Source organism: Panthera pardus, unplaced genomic scaffold (genome assembly GCF_024362965.1).
Source record: "Panthera pardus isolate Hobbes unplaced genomic scaffold, ASM2436296v1 HiC_scaffold_17, whole genome shotgun sequence".
Classification (NCBI taxonomy): Eukaryota; Metazoa; Chordata; class Mammalia; order Carnivora; family Felidae; genus Panthera; species Panthera pardus.
Window position 1 is genome coordinate 16307865 of NW_026526732.1, and position 13952 is coordinate 16321816.

The window sequence follows — 13952 nt, forward strand, 5'->3', positions numbered from 1 at the left end:
CAGTATTGGTTTTACTGAAAACAAAACAACATAATATGACATTATACTATGTGATACGAAGCAGAAAGGGCAATGTGGGGAGAGCAACTGAGGCTGGGTGGTGGGGGAAGAGCGTTGGAGCAGTCATGGAAAACTCTTGTTGGAGGTGATATTTGAGTGGGGGGAAGGCTGGAAGAGAAAGCCACTTAAGAAATCAACTGTGAGTCCAGAATGAGCTTGATGTGCTCTTGTGTGAGGTTACAGAAAGGAAGCCACTGTGGCTGGACTTTGGTGAACAACAGGAGTGCGGGAGATACAGGAAGTAGACTAACTATAAAACAATACGCCCTGTACTACGGGAGCACAGACGTGCCATGGAATGTGGTGTATCAGCCACTGAAGATACTCCATAAAGACCAGGACCAGGCCTGTCCTTCTAGAGTTACGGCCTAAGGGCGGGGACCGGGTTTCTCATTGCATCTGTGAATCTAATGAACAGCCCCACATACCCATTGACAGGAAGGAGTGACTCATAGATTGTGTTTTAGGCTCACAGCTAAAATTAGAGTCATCCCACCTTCAGGTTTTGGGTATTTCCCATTTTCCCTGAGTAACTGTTTCAGATATTTTTTCTTTTTTGAGTAGGGCTCGGAAAAAGAAGATTCACATTTCTCACTTGAGCTCAAGTCCCTTTTTTGGGGGGTACAATTAGAGGAAACACTGTTCACTTTCACAGAACACATTACATGTAAAATTTGCTCTGACCAGTGATGTGAACGTGAAGGCAGGAACTGTATTTTGACCTTGAAGATTCTACTGCCTTACACCAAATGAGATTCAGGAATGAGGCCTCTCCCCTTCTGGTCTGCAGAGGACTCTTAGCACCACTTCCTTTTCCCACCCACCTAAGTCAGCTGGCATTTTAACTTGTTGCAAGCATCCAGGCACATGTACACATGGGAACAGAAAATGGAACGAGGTTAACGGCACCAAATGTTCCATTAATTTCACTCAGCACTGGCCTTGGAAAGTCCACTTGAAAAAAAGCCTGCAGGTAAAAATATTTCTACCACTGTGCAGAAGTTAAAGAGATTCTGGTGGTGAAAAAATGGACTAAAAGAAAACTTCTCCCAACTTTTGCTGCCTTACTGTTCTCTGTATCCCCTGGCTCACTTTCTAAATTACATTTCAAGGGCGAAAAAAAGGATGGCTCAGATCATTTTTTTTTTAGACTTAAGACTAGACTTAGCTGAGTATTTTACAAGCAGTGACTTGTATACAGAATAAAGAGAAAGAGTTTAAGGGAAAAGCAAGATTTGACTCTCATCTTCTGAGGAAGGAACGGAGCTTAGATGATTTTAACTTGCTAATAAGTTTGAAATAGAAATTCAATAGAAAAGAATGATCTGTCTTTCCTCAAAGATTCAAATTATAGTTTAGGGAACTCTTCCCTATTCCAAGAGAAGGATGAGTGTATAAAACAGTCGATATGTTCTTCTTTAATAGGAAGTAAAAAAAAAAAGTTTTGGGATTTTAGGGGCATGTTAAGAGGGTGAAAGAAGTTTCTTCTCACTGACCTAGTTTCCTGACCATTCGGGGATTTCTTCCAGACACCAAACTAGAGACTTACATTTCTAGGCTACCACAGGGATTACGAGAGGAAAGAGAGATTTCGCTGTAAAAAGGAAAACAAAAATGAAGTATCAACTTCATCCCCAAATGTTTTATGTTGGCAGATTTTGTGAAATAACAATTTAAATCTATTCATATACCAAAATTGAACAAAGACAGTATGAGGGGGACGCCTGGGTGGCTCAGTCTGTTGAGTGTCTGACTCTTGATTTTGGCTCATGTCATTTTCTCATGGTTGTGAGATTGAGCCCATGTTACACTCTACGCTGGTCATGGAGCCTGCTTGGGATTCTCTCTCTCTCTCTCTCTCTCTCTGCATCCCGCCCCCCCCCCCCAACTGTCCTGTGTGTGCTCTCTCTCTCTCTCAAAATAAAGAAATAAACATTTAAAAAAAGATAGTATGAGAAAGAAGTTATAGATATTGGTCATTTATAAACACGTATAAAAAATTTCTTAAAAACATACAAACAAATCAAACGTATCAGTGCATAAATATATAAAACATCATGACCAGGTAGGGTTTATTCCAGTAATAAGTGTATGATTCAAATAGAATGTGTATTAATACAATTTACCACATTATGAACAGAGGGAGAAAATCATATCCTAATTTTCTTAAAGGCAGATTAAGTATTCAATGAAATTTAGTATGCACTCACAATATCCTAGCAATATAGGAAAAAGTGTTTATCTAAATCCCAGAACAAAGAGAGTTAAAGCATCCCTGCTAATGTCAGAAAGACGATAAGGATGCCAACATCATATCAACATTGCTGAGAGGACCTATCCCAAACAATACACAAGAAAAAACATAATGGGTAGAAGAATACAGGAAGACAAAAAGATTTCCTCATTGTCAGCTAGTGTCTGTACAGAAAATCCAAAAGGATTTATAAACCACTATTAGAGCTACAGAAAAGCTTAGAAAGTTAGTTGGATACTATCACAACATAACAATCAATAACATTCCCAGACGACAATGAGTCAATTTAAAAATAGAAAACATTTTCTAGTCAAAACAACATTGAAAGGCATTAGGCTTTTAAAAGTTGTGTGCGTGAAGGTGATGGAGAAATTATAAAACATTTAAACAAAGGCTTGATTGAAGAGAAATAGGTTTATGGATGGGATGACCCAATACTGTAAAGATATCAATCTGCCAAAATTGATCTACATTAAATGTGGTTTCAATAAAAATCCCAACAGAGTTCGTCATGGAACTTGACAAAATAATAAAAAAAAAAATCACTTGACAATGCAGAGTCAAGAAAAGCTAAGCCATTGTTGAAGGGTAACGTGGGCTTAATAATGAAGACAGTGTGGCATGGGGGAGAGACGGACAAATAGAGTAATGAAACAGAATACACAGCTCAGAAACAGACCCACACACACATGTAAAAGTCACATGGGAGGAACATGGAGGTAGAAATAAGCAGAGAAAGGACGTACTTTTCAATCAGTGGTGATTGGGCCATTGGCTACACAGAGGAAAATAAGAATTTGTTCTTCCTACCATATACCATATCTCCAACAACTGTAGTAAGATTAAAGACAAAGCAAAAATGTAAGACTTTTAGAAAATAATAGTGCATAGTTATGAACTGAGGGTACAAAATACTTTTTTAAACACAACACGAAATCCACGTATTATAACATGTACATTTATTTAAAATGGTCAAACTTATGACCTCTTTTCAAACAAACTGTAATTAAAGCTAAAAGACAAGTCTTATAGTAGGAGGTGGTGTGCAGCTCACATAACCCACAAAGATCACCAGGCAAAATTCATCAAGCACTCCTACACGACAAGAAGAAAAGGAAACATCCTGACAGAAAAGTGGGCAGTGGATAGGAGGCAGAAATTCACACACGAAAAATAGAAGTGGCCAACAAACAAGAAAAGATGCTCGATCTTTTTTTTTTATGTTTATTTATTTTGAGGGAGGGAGGGAGGGAGAGAGAGAGAGAGAGTGTGTGTGTGTGTGTGTGTGTGCGTGTGTGTGTGTGTGTGTGTGTGTGTGCATAAGTGGGGGAGGGGCAGAGAGAGAGGAAGAGAGAGAATCCCAAGCAGGCTCTGTGCCGTCAGCGGGGCTCTATGTCACGAGTCGTGAGATCATGACCTGAGCCGAAACCAGGAGTTGGACGCTTAACCAACGGAGCCACCCAGGTGCTCCAAAAGATGCTCAGTCTTATTTATAATGGACAAAATGCAAAGTAATGTATCCCCCAATGGGATAGTACATCACAGTTAAAATAAAGTAGAGGTAGAAAGCTCAAAAACAACGTTGAGTGAAAAAAATTTTGTGAAAGGTTGACGCAGTTTATGCCATGTTTGAAATAAGCGAAAGCATGTTACATATTAAAAAAAAATTTTTTTTTAATGTTTATTTTTTTTGAAAGAGAGAGAGACAGACAGGGTGTGAATAGGGAAGGGGGAGAGACAGCGGAGGCACAAAATCTGAAGCAGGCTCTAGGCTCTGAGCTGTCAGCGCAGACCCCGACGCGGGGCTTGAACTCACAGACCATGAGATCACGACCTGAGTCAAAGTCGGACGCTTAACCGACTGAGCCACCCGGGTGCCCCGCATGTTACATACTTTAAATTAAATACTTACGTATATAGTCATGGCCACAAAATCCTACTTGGGAATGAAACACCAAGTCTTGGATAGTGACAGTGCTGGTGTTATACTGAGCCAGATTACGCTGGCTTGCCTGAGCCAATTCTGCACGCCTCTCCCTACTTCCGTGTTCAGTGATGTCACGTTAGCGCCTTAAAATCTGCGGTGAGGGGACGTTTACACCACAGAAATTGGCAAACAGTGTAAATCCCAGATTCCCCCTCTCTTCTCCTGTTGCCGGAGAACTCGCTTACGAGCAACATCTCTGTGTCATTCTCTACAGAGTGAAATGCAGTTGGGAAGGGTATATAAGGGACTTGAACATTATTTACAATGTCTTGCTGTTTTAAAAAATTTCTAAAGCAAATATGACACAAGAAAAAGCTTTAGGCCACCCGGGTGGCTCAGTCGGTTGAGCGTCCAACTCTTTTTTTTTTTTTTTTAATTGTTTTAAGTTTATTTATTTATTTATTTTGCAAAAGAGAGAGAGAGCAGGGGAGGGGCAGAGAGGGAGAAGCAGAGTGAGCAAGAGAGAGACAGAGAGAGAGAGAGAGAGAGAGAGAGAGAGAGAGAGAGAGAGAGAGTCCCAACAGGCTCCTTGCGGTCAGCACAGAGCCTGATGTGGTGCTCAAGCTCATGAACCGTGAGATCATGACCTGAGCCAAACCAAGAGTGGGACACTTAACCTACTGAGCCACCCGGGTACCCCAAACATCTAACTCTTGATTTGGGTCAGGTCATGATCCCATGGTTGTGGAATCAAATCCTGCATCAGGTTCTGTGCTGAGCACGGAGATGGCTTAAGATTTTCTCTCTCTATTTGTCTCCCCCACTAGCATGATCTCTCTCTCTTTAAAAAAATAAACAAATAAAATTTACAAAACTTTGATAGAGTGAGGGTGGGATTCATGGGTGCTTATCATGCTACTCTATGCTTTTCTGTCTTTTGGAAATATATATTGAAGACAATATCTAGTCAGCAGAGTTTTTCAGGCCAGCATAACACCATTTTCTTTTTCCCCTCTTTAATTTTAGAGGTTTAAATCTTGCTTAGTTGGTCACAATAATATTATATTATGTTGAAAAATCTGGACCTGAACTAATAATAGAACCTTCAAAATTATTTTAAGCCCCAACCATAGATTTGCCAGATAGTCGTAGCTTTGAAATCAACTGATGTAGGATATCTAATAAAGGAGTCATAAGAGGCATTAATATAAAAAGTCACATCAATACTATTTATTTAGCCAAATATAACAGGAAAGACGTTTGAGCTCTAAATGTAGACTTCAGATTTAAGGGGAAGGAAATAAAAATGAATAGGGACCCAACAGTATAGACAACGCACCTGAAAAAGTTAAACAAGAAGATACTCTTGAAAATAATAGTGAAATAAAATAATAGGAAAGCCAACAGAAATTTGACAAAACCAGAAATTTGGCAAATAGGCTAAACTGGATGCCTAGTTCCATGTCGTTGAGCAAAGGACTTTTTCTACACTGCATGACTGATTCGTCTGTAAGATGTGCGTACAATATGCATCCTAACTCCGGAGAGCTGTTACAAGGATTAAATGAGATAAGGCATGTGCAGGGGATGTCTAAGTGTGACCTACGAAAGGGAGAGGCATGAATACGTTGTGCTCGTTGTGTGCACGCTGCGTCCCTACACTGACGCGTCACGTATCATCATCATCGGGCTACTCATTCACTCTGCCTCAAGTTTATTTTAGACATGTCTGGCTTCCTTGCTCAGAAAACACCAAAGAGAAAAGAACAGACAACTGATTCGGGAATATAAAAAGGCCTTCTCAGTCTTCCAACTCGTGCAGAATAGGCTCCACTGTCAAGGGCCGTTCTTGTTGCCTGGGTGTGGGGTGGGGGGGAGGGGCTACGCTTCTTTCTTACCTTTCTTTAAATTAGGGGACGTTGGAAGCTTTAAACTCTGGGGAGTAAAAACCCTTTCTGGACTACGCTGCAATGTCCCGGACCATGGCTGGAAACGCAGGGCTCCGTTCTGGCAAGAGGGAATATGGCTAAATGCCTGGGGTTTGGGGTCAGAGGAGCCCAGATGAGGCCTAGAAAGTGATAGTGCTCATAAAACTCTATGGCCTCTGGCATGAAGTAGGCACTAGAAAAACAGTCATTACCATCAGCTCACAGCCAAACCACCAGAAGGCGCAGGCCAGGCGCCTCCCAGCATATATGCTTCCACCCTCGCCCCAGGTTACGGAGCTACTGCTAGGTTCTGGAAGGAGAGGCCAGTCAGGGGCTCACAGGATTGACCATCACTTTACCATCATTTACCATTTACCAGCTAAAATTTACCATTGTGGCAAATGACGGTTAAATGGGAGCCTGCCTGAACACCGATGCATTGCTAATGAACACGCACACTCTAAATTCCCTAATTCAAGTTTCTGATGACCTTTCTCTCTTTTCTTAAATATTTTTTTAATGCTTGTTTATTTCTGAGAGAGAGAGGCAGAGAGAGAGACACAGAGAGTGACAGAAACACACAGAATCCAAAGCTGGCTCCAGGCTCTGAGCTGTCAGCACAGAGCCCGACGTGGGGCTTTAAGTCCGACGCTTAACTGACTGAACCACCCAGGCGTCCCTCTCTATTTTCTTATTATCGTTATTTATTTTATGTCGAAGGTTTTCCCCAGCCACGGCTGCACGCTTCAAACATCGGAGAATCTTTCCAAAATTTCTGATGCCCTGGCCCCACCCCAAACTAATTCATTAGAATTTCTGGGGTGGGATCCGTCATATTTTTTTTTTTTAAACCTTCCCAGTTGATTCCAGTGTGTAGTTCAAGTTGAGAACCCCTATCTTGGAACACGCAGGCTGGTTTTCAAAGTCTCCTGGGTCCAATTAGGAAGAGGCTTCAACACCTGCAGTTTTTACATCCTGGGCTTTCAAAATTAAAGGAGCTGTTGATGCAATTCAAGACGCATGTCTCCCAGAGAGGCCGTGCTCGGGCTGGGTGTTAGGGATTCGGAGGGAGCAAAGGAGATGTGGGTCCCGCCTCCAAGGTGTCACATATACCAATTTCATTAAGCAAAGTGGGGTAAGATTCATAGTTTGCGTTATGGTGGAGTCACACGATGGCAGGGAGCTGTCGAATTTCGTAATGGGATTTTAACAAATTCGACATCATCCCCGGTTGATGTTTTTGGTGCTTCCTCCGTGCTGGCATTGAGCTGGGCACTTTTGGTATATGAATGCACTGAAGCTTCACCACAACCTTACGGGACACCTATACTTACTGTTTCCATTCATTCGTTCCACAAACGTTTGCATGGCGCCTGTACACCAGGCACTGTTGAGGTACAAGGGCAGTAAGGAAACAGATCCCTGTCCTTGGGGGAGTGGGCGTGGCGAGGAAAGAAACAACAGATGTCAACCCAAAGTCAGTTACAGGGTATGTCGGAATTCGATACAGGCCAGGAGAAAAAGAGCAGTTGAGGGGTGTGTGTGTGTGTGTGTGTGTGTGTGTGTGTGTGTCCGGCAAGCTTCATGGAGAAAGGAAGACACGGGTACAGCCTTGGAGGGAGGGAGTTAGTTATTCTACTCCATCGAAAGACTCACGCAAAGATACCTACATGGCTCAGCTGGGATGCAAACCCAGACATGTTGGAAACCAGAGTCTGTGCTCTTAACCTGCCTACTTCCTGGCAGAAGTTTCACAACATACAACACTAACCAATTTGCCTGTCCCAGCCCCTTCAGCAAATTTTCTAAGCCCAGTGTCTTTTATGTAGTTGGTCCTCAATACGTGTTTGAACTAATCATTTAAGTGTAAATTATTAAGTAATTTGCATTCGCATATGTTGTGACCTAAAGTAGTTGTGTGTTTACGGTGTCCTCCCCACGCCCTAGGCAGAAGACAACTTCTAGAAAATCCAGGGGAGGTGGGGTGCTGCAGACTAAGCATGCGCACGCTTCTGGATGCCCCGTTTCTGTTGTGTTGTAGAAGAAAGATGTCACTCCTCCGTCAGGGCAAACAGGTCTCTTCTCCGAGTCAGGAGGGTGGAGTGGGATGGAATATTAAATAAATGGGAGACTCATCTAGAACAAGGATGCTTCTAGCTAGAAGGCTTCATCATATGATGGCACACAAAACCGTATGACGTCGAATCAAGGATTACAGGTAAAGTTTTCTTAGACTGCATTCACGTGAGAGAAAGTCATCACATTCTCGTGTGAGAACAATCATTTGAGTATGAACTTACCTATTGAAGTGGTAGATATCCTGTATGTTTCCAAAGAGGGCTGATCTTTCTTCTGTCCCCAGCGGAAGTTTTGTTTGGTCCCTGATGCAGTCAAGGTAATCCTGGGAAATCAATGACAAGGATGTCTTAAACATTCCTGTCCTTCTCCAAGCCATCTTTAGTCATGCAGGACAAATCTTTCATATCAGTTTCAAGTAATTATTATGCTAATGTGCTCATTAATTGTACTGTGTCTCGTTTATTAATGATGACAGTACTTACCTATTTATAGAACAGGGAGTTTGGACAAGAAGAAGGAGTATGCCACACATTAGTCTATATACCCCCCAAACGTATTAGAGCCTCCCTAGACGGATAATATAATGATCTTCGTTTCTCAGAATGTCAGAGTTTTGGCATAACAACACCGTCTTCTGTTTCCTTGACTGATTTATATGATAAAAAGATACTCAAATTCATATAGTAGAAAGCCAGAAATGCAGATCTTAACATTTCTCATCACAAGATAAAAAATTTGTAACTCTGTGTGGTGATGGCTGTTAACTGAACTCAGTGCGGTGATCATTTCACAGAATATATGTGTATCAAATCATTATGTTTTACACCTTAAACTAATGCAGTGTTCTGTGTGAATTATATCTCCATAAACTGGGGGGAAAAGAGTTGTTTAAACATAACCTTTAAATCGGGAAGCTATCGGTTGTTAAAGTGCAGAACCAAATCCTTCCTCAAATACCAATTTCCAAAAAACCCAAAACTCTCTTTTTATTTTAATAAGCACATAACTCACTTATGCTATCTAGTAGGCTATGTTAATGAGCCATGGAAAGCTTTGAAATGATTTTACATCTTTTGACACAGTACCAGCTCCCAAGCAGAGCTAATGTGGGTTCAGATCCACAGTGGGTTAAGTGTGTGTGGCTTAGAAGCTTGGAGCTGCTGAGAGAAAGCTGTTTTCTGCCCTGGGTGTGAGAGTTCATAACTGAGTGTTCCCCCTTCCCCAGCAATGCTTGAAAAAAAGGACTCTGTAGGAGGCCAGAAAACAATAAAGAAAAAAGTGAAAACAGCTGAAATAATGTAAAATAGAAAATAAATACAATCCCCTGCCCTGGGCTGCACGATGTACCGTGGCCCTCGACCAAACGTCACACGGTGTTATGCAGCATGTGGAGAAAGGGACCCTGCGAGAATCCCAGGCCACGGCCACATTCCAACGTCCAATTGCAAACACAATAGCATTTAGGTGCGACCAGCCAAAGGAGAAATGAAATTTAAGAACCATCAGATAATTCTTCCTTCTCCCTTTTCATCAGGCCCATTCATTCTCTCATGCTCTTCACGTTCCTCAAAGGAAAACCAGGCAGGGCCTCGCCATAAACTTTCTCAGGAGCCCATTTCCCAGAATGCATCCTAACTTACCATTCTGGTTCTTCAAAATCGCTGGCATGCGTGAACCATTGTTTACTCATTTATTTTTTTAACTTGAATCCAAGTTAGCCAACATCTAGTGTAATAATGATTACAGGGATAGACTTTAGTGTCCCTAGTGTCCCATCACTTACACACAACACCCAGTGCTGATCCCAATAAGTGTCCTCTTTAATGCCCATCGCCCATTTAGCCCATCCCCCACCGACACCCCTCCGGCAACCCTGTTTGCTCTCTGTATTTAAAAGTCTCTTATGGTTTGTCTCCCTCTGTTCTTATATTATTTTTGCTTCCCTTCCCCTATGTTCATCTGTTCTGTATCTTAAATTCCACATGTAAGTGAAATCACATGACATCTGTCTTTCTCTGATTGACTTACTTCGCTTAGCATGATATACTCTAGTTCCATCTCCATTGTTGCAAATGGCAAGATTTCATTCTTTTTGATCGCCAAGAGATATTCCATTATATCTATATCTATGTGTGCGTACACACACACACACACACACACACACACACACACACACCCCACATCCTCTTTATCCATTCGTTAGTTAATGAACATTTGGGCTCTTTTCCATACTTTGGCTATTGTCAATAGTGCTGTTATAAACATCGGGGTGCATGTGCCCCCTCGAAACAGCACTCCTGTGTCCTTTGAATAAATATTTAGCAATGCAATTGCGGGGTCGGAGGGTGATTCTATTTTTAATTTTTTGAGGAATCTCCACACTGTTCTCCAGAGTGGCTACACCAGTTTGCATTCCCACCAGTAGTGCAAAGGGCTGAACCAATGTTTCTAAACATTTTTTCTCTTTTAAGCTTTGTGGTAACATCTTTTCTTCTGAAGACAGTGGCCACCTCAAGAAGAAATTTAAATTCACAGGGTTTAAGTGTCTCTGGCACCCAAAACCCACAACAGCAAGACATAGCCTCCTTCCTTTCATGAATGGAACAATTATAAGGAGCTTAAGTATCTGCATAGGATATAGAGTTAATGCCCAAATAAGAAATGCTAAAGATAGCTGGATAAGTACCTTTTGAACAACATGTAAACCTAACCTACACTTGTGCAAAAAACTAAATGTATTCAATGATGCTTACATAAAATTACAAATGGTACAAAAAGATGGGCTGATATTTACTTGCACTGAATGCTTATATTTGATAGTTGTTTAAAACGTTGATCAACATTTTATTTACTTATCTTTTTTTTCTAATAGGCTTCACACCCAGCGTGGAGCCCAATGTGGGGCTTGAACTCATGACCCTGAGATCAAGACCTGAGCTGAGATCAAGAGTTGGAGGTTTAACCAACTGAGCCACCCAGGCACTCCTGATAACATTCTATTCTATTCCGTTCTATTCTATTCTATTCTATTCTATTCTATTCTATTCTATTCTGTTCTGTTCTGTTCTATTCTATTCTATTCTATTCTATTCACCTTTATTTATTTTTGAGAGAGACAGAGACAGAGTATGAGCAGGGGAGGGGCAGAGAGAGAGGGAGACACAGAATCCAAAGCAGGCTCCAGGCTCTGAGCTGGCAGCACAGAGCCCCATGTGGGGCTTGAACTCACGGACTGCGAGATCATGACCTGAGCCAAAGTCAGACGCTCAACCGACAGAGCCACCCAGGTGCCCCATCATTTTAAAAGGACAGATCATGTGCGGAATTAAGAAGGTAAAACATAAGGTTATAGATGGGCATGAAATTAAACAGAAAGATAAGGATAGGCATGATCCACACAAATAGCAGGATAAAGGCTAGGGCAGAAGTGACATATGTGTGTGCCAAAATCACCTCGCTGGCTGCCATGGGCTTTAAAGGAGAAAACAATCCTTTTTCTCACTTCAGGTGAAGAGCTTGCTCATTTGCAGAAACCTGATACTAAATTCTTCACGTGAGGGAGAGATGGAGTTAAGGGGCTTGAAGAATTTCAGCGGGGGTTAGAAACAAAGAAGCATGGCTGGCTTCCAACAGAGGATGGCCCCTCTCCAAATCAAAGAGTTTCTAAACCCCCCAGTTCGTGGTAGGGAAACTAGAATGTCAAAGCTGCTCGTTTTCTGAAATTGTTGAGAAAACAGATCGTTAGGAGTCCCAATTTTTGTAGGTCACTCTAGAAAACGGATCAAAGTCATAGGGCCACAGCTCGTTCCCCCCACTGATCATAATTAAGCCTTTTAAATATGATACTTTAACCCTAAACCAGTTACTGGAAACGACCGTAGCATGCACTGCATTAGCAGCTGTAATCATCTCAAGCCAAAATGAGAGGTTCGAAGCTCGGTGATAATAACAGTTGGTTCAGTGCTCAAATGACAGAGCAAAGACACCAATGAAATTTATTAGAGCCTGTCACACTGCTTATTAATTTTATTGGCTTGATGTCAGCACTTACGGCTACCCTACAGTTAACAATGAAGGATCAATTTAAAACTTTTGCATTGAAAACAATTATTCTCCAAAAAGATCAAAGAATTCACTCCACTTGGGAGAGGGACAAGGTGGGGAGATACACACAAAAAAAGGGCTTGCCACTAGTTGGAAAGATGTTCTATTAAGCCATTTTAAATTTAGCCTCAGGTATTTATTTTCTAATCAGTTTATGGCCTCAGGATCTCCTTGAGATTTGTACACAGGTGTCCTCCTTGCGGTAACTTTTTCATCCCCTGTAACGTCCGGGACTGAAAACACCCAAGTAAAGACTAACTCGGTGCTATTTTACATTTATTTATTTTTGTGAGACAGAGAGAGACAGAGCACAACTGGCGGAGGGGCAGAGAGAGAAGGAGACGGAGAATCCGAAGCAGGCTCCAGGCTCTGAGCCGTCAGCACACAGCCCGACGCGGGGCTCGAACCCACAAACCGTGAGATCGTGACCGGAGCCGAAGTCGGACGCTTCACCGACTGAGCCACCCAGGCGCCCCTCTATTTTCAGTGCCATAAATGGCAAAGGAGACCGTTCGCAAAGTGGTGCCCGAACTACAAGATAGGTGCAGAAGTTGAGAGTAAGCAGGTGGAAACTTCCAACATTTTGAGAGAACGAGATCTGTTGAATCTAACGATAAATTCGGGCTTATATTTTGCATGTCTGATTTCTTCTGTTTTGTTTTTCTAGCGATTTACTTCTTACTGTATTTTACAAAAGAATCAGCGTGTGACTGACTGGAAGAAAACACGCACGCACGCACACACATATACATCCCTGTCCCTCGGCACAGGCAGAGGAGCCCTGGTCTAGGCAGTCCCCCAGCAGAGATGGTGCAGAAATGGACAGAGTTCAAATTCCGATTTAAACTCAAGTGCAGCGTCCTTGGTAGTTCGCCTTATTTCTCTAAGACGCTTATAGAATTAAATTAATGTCCCTGCCCCACTTCCCTTCTTCCTCTAAAATAACATTTAAAAATGTTTTAAAATGAGAACCTGTTTACCATAATAAAGATAAACCACAAGAGGGAAAGAGACGCGGACTTAGAACTATAGTCTCTCCACACTCTACATCCTTTCTATTCCCTTCCGCCTCCTCTCTCGCGGAGAGTCCATTGTAGAAACACAACAAAAAGGTTCCATTCCGAAGTCCTCTTGCTGACATTTCAAAGTTTGACCTAGTGGGTTTATGGTTGGCTTTTTGGTTGGTTTTTCTGTTTTTAGAACTTTCAAATTCCAAGTCCTTTGATGTCACTCGTATGTGAGACTTTTGGGTCTTTATTTTGAAGGAAGCATTTTTTTTTTTTTCTTTTCTCCAACCCCTCCACCTTTTCTAGAAAGTAGTCATCTGTTTATCCCCAAACCTGCCCTCCAAATGCCATGTATTACATTGGGATGCCACTGACGCCACAATAAGTTACAAAAACTTACACTTGCGTATCAATTTACAGTTTAAAAGCATTCACATTCATTCCTACAACCCCCCTCCCCCCCCCCCCCGCTTTTATTGAGGGCCTAAGACCGTGTGCCGAGTTCTGTTTTACAAGCTAAGAATTAAAAAAATGAATAAAACATGACTTCTGCCCCCAAGGAGTTCCCCGTGTGGTTGAAAGACCAGTGTAAA

General features: G+C 41.9%; 1 protein-coding gene across 6 annotated transcripts in view; it reads right to left on the reverse strand.

Moving 5' to 3' along the window:
* Positions 1 to 13952, reverse strand: part of PLEKHG1 (pleckstrin homology and RhoGEF domain containing G1) — a 229908-nt gene that overhangs the window by 58218 nt on the left and 157738 nt on the right. For all 6 annotated transcript variants that reach the window (XM_053904384.1, XM_053904383.1, XM_019431717.2 and 3 more), the window contains one exon: positions 8470 to 8570. In XM_053904384.1, coding sequence (XP_053760359.1) covers positions 8470 to 8570 — 101 coding nt within the window. The remainder of the gene's footprint in view (positions 1 to 8469; positions 8571 to 13952) is intronic.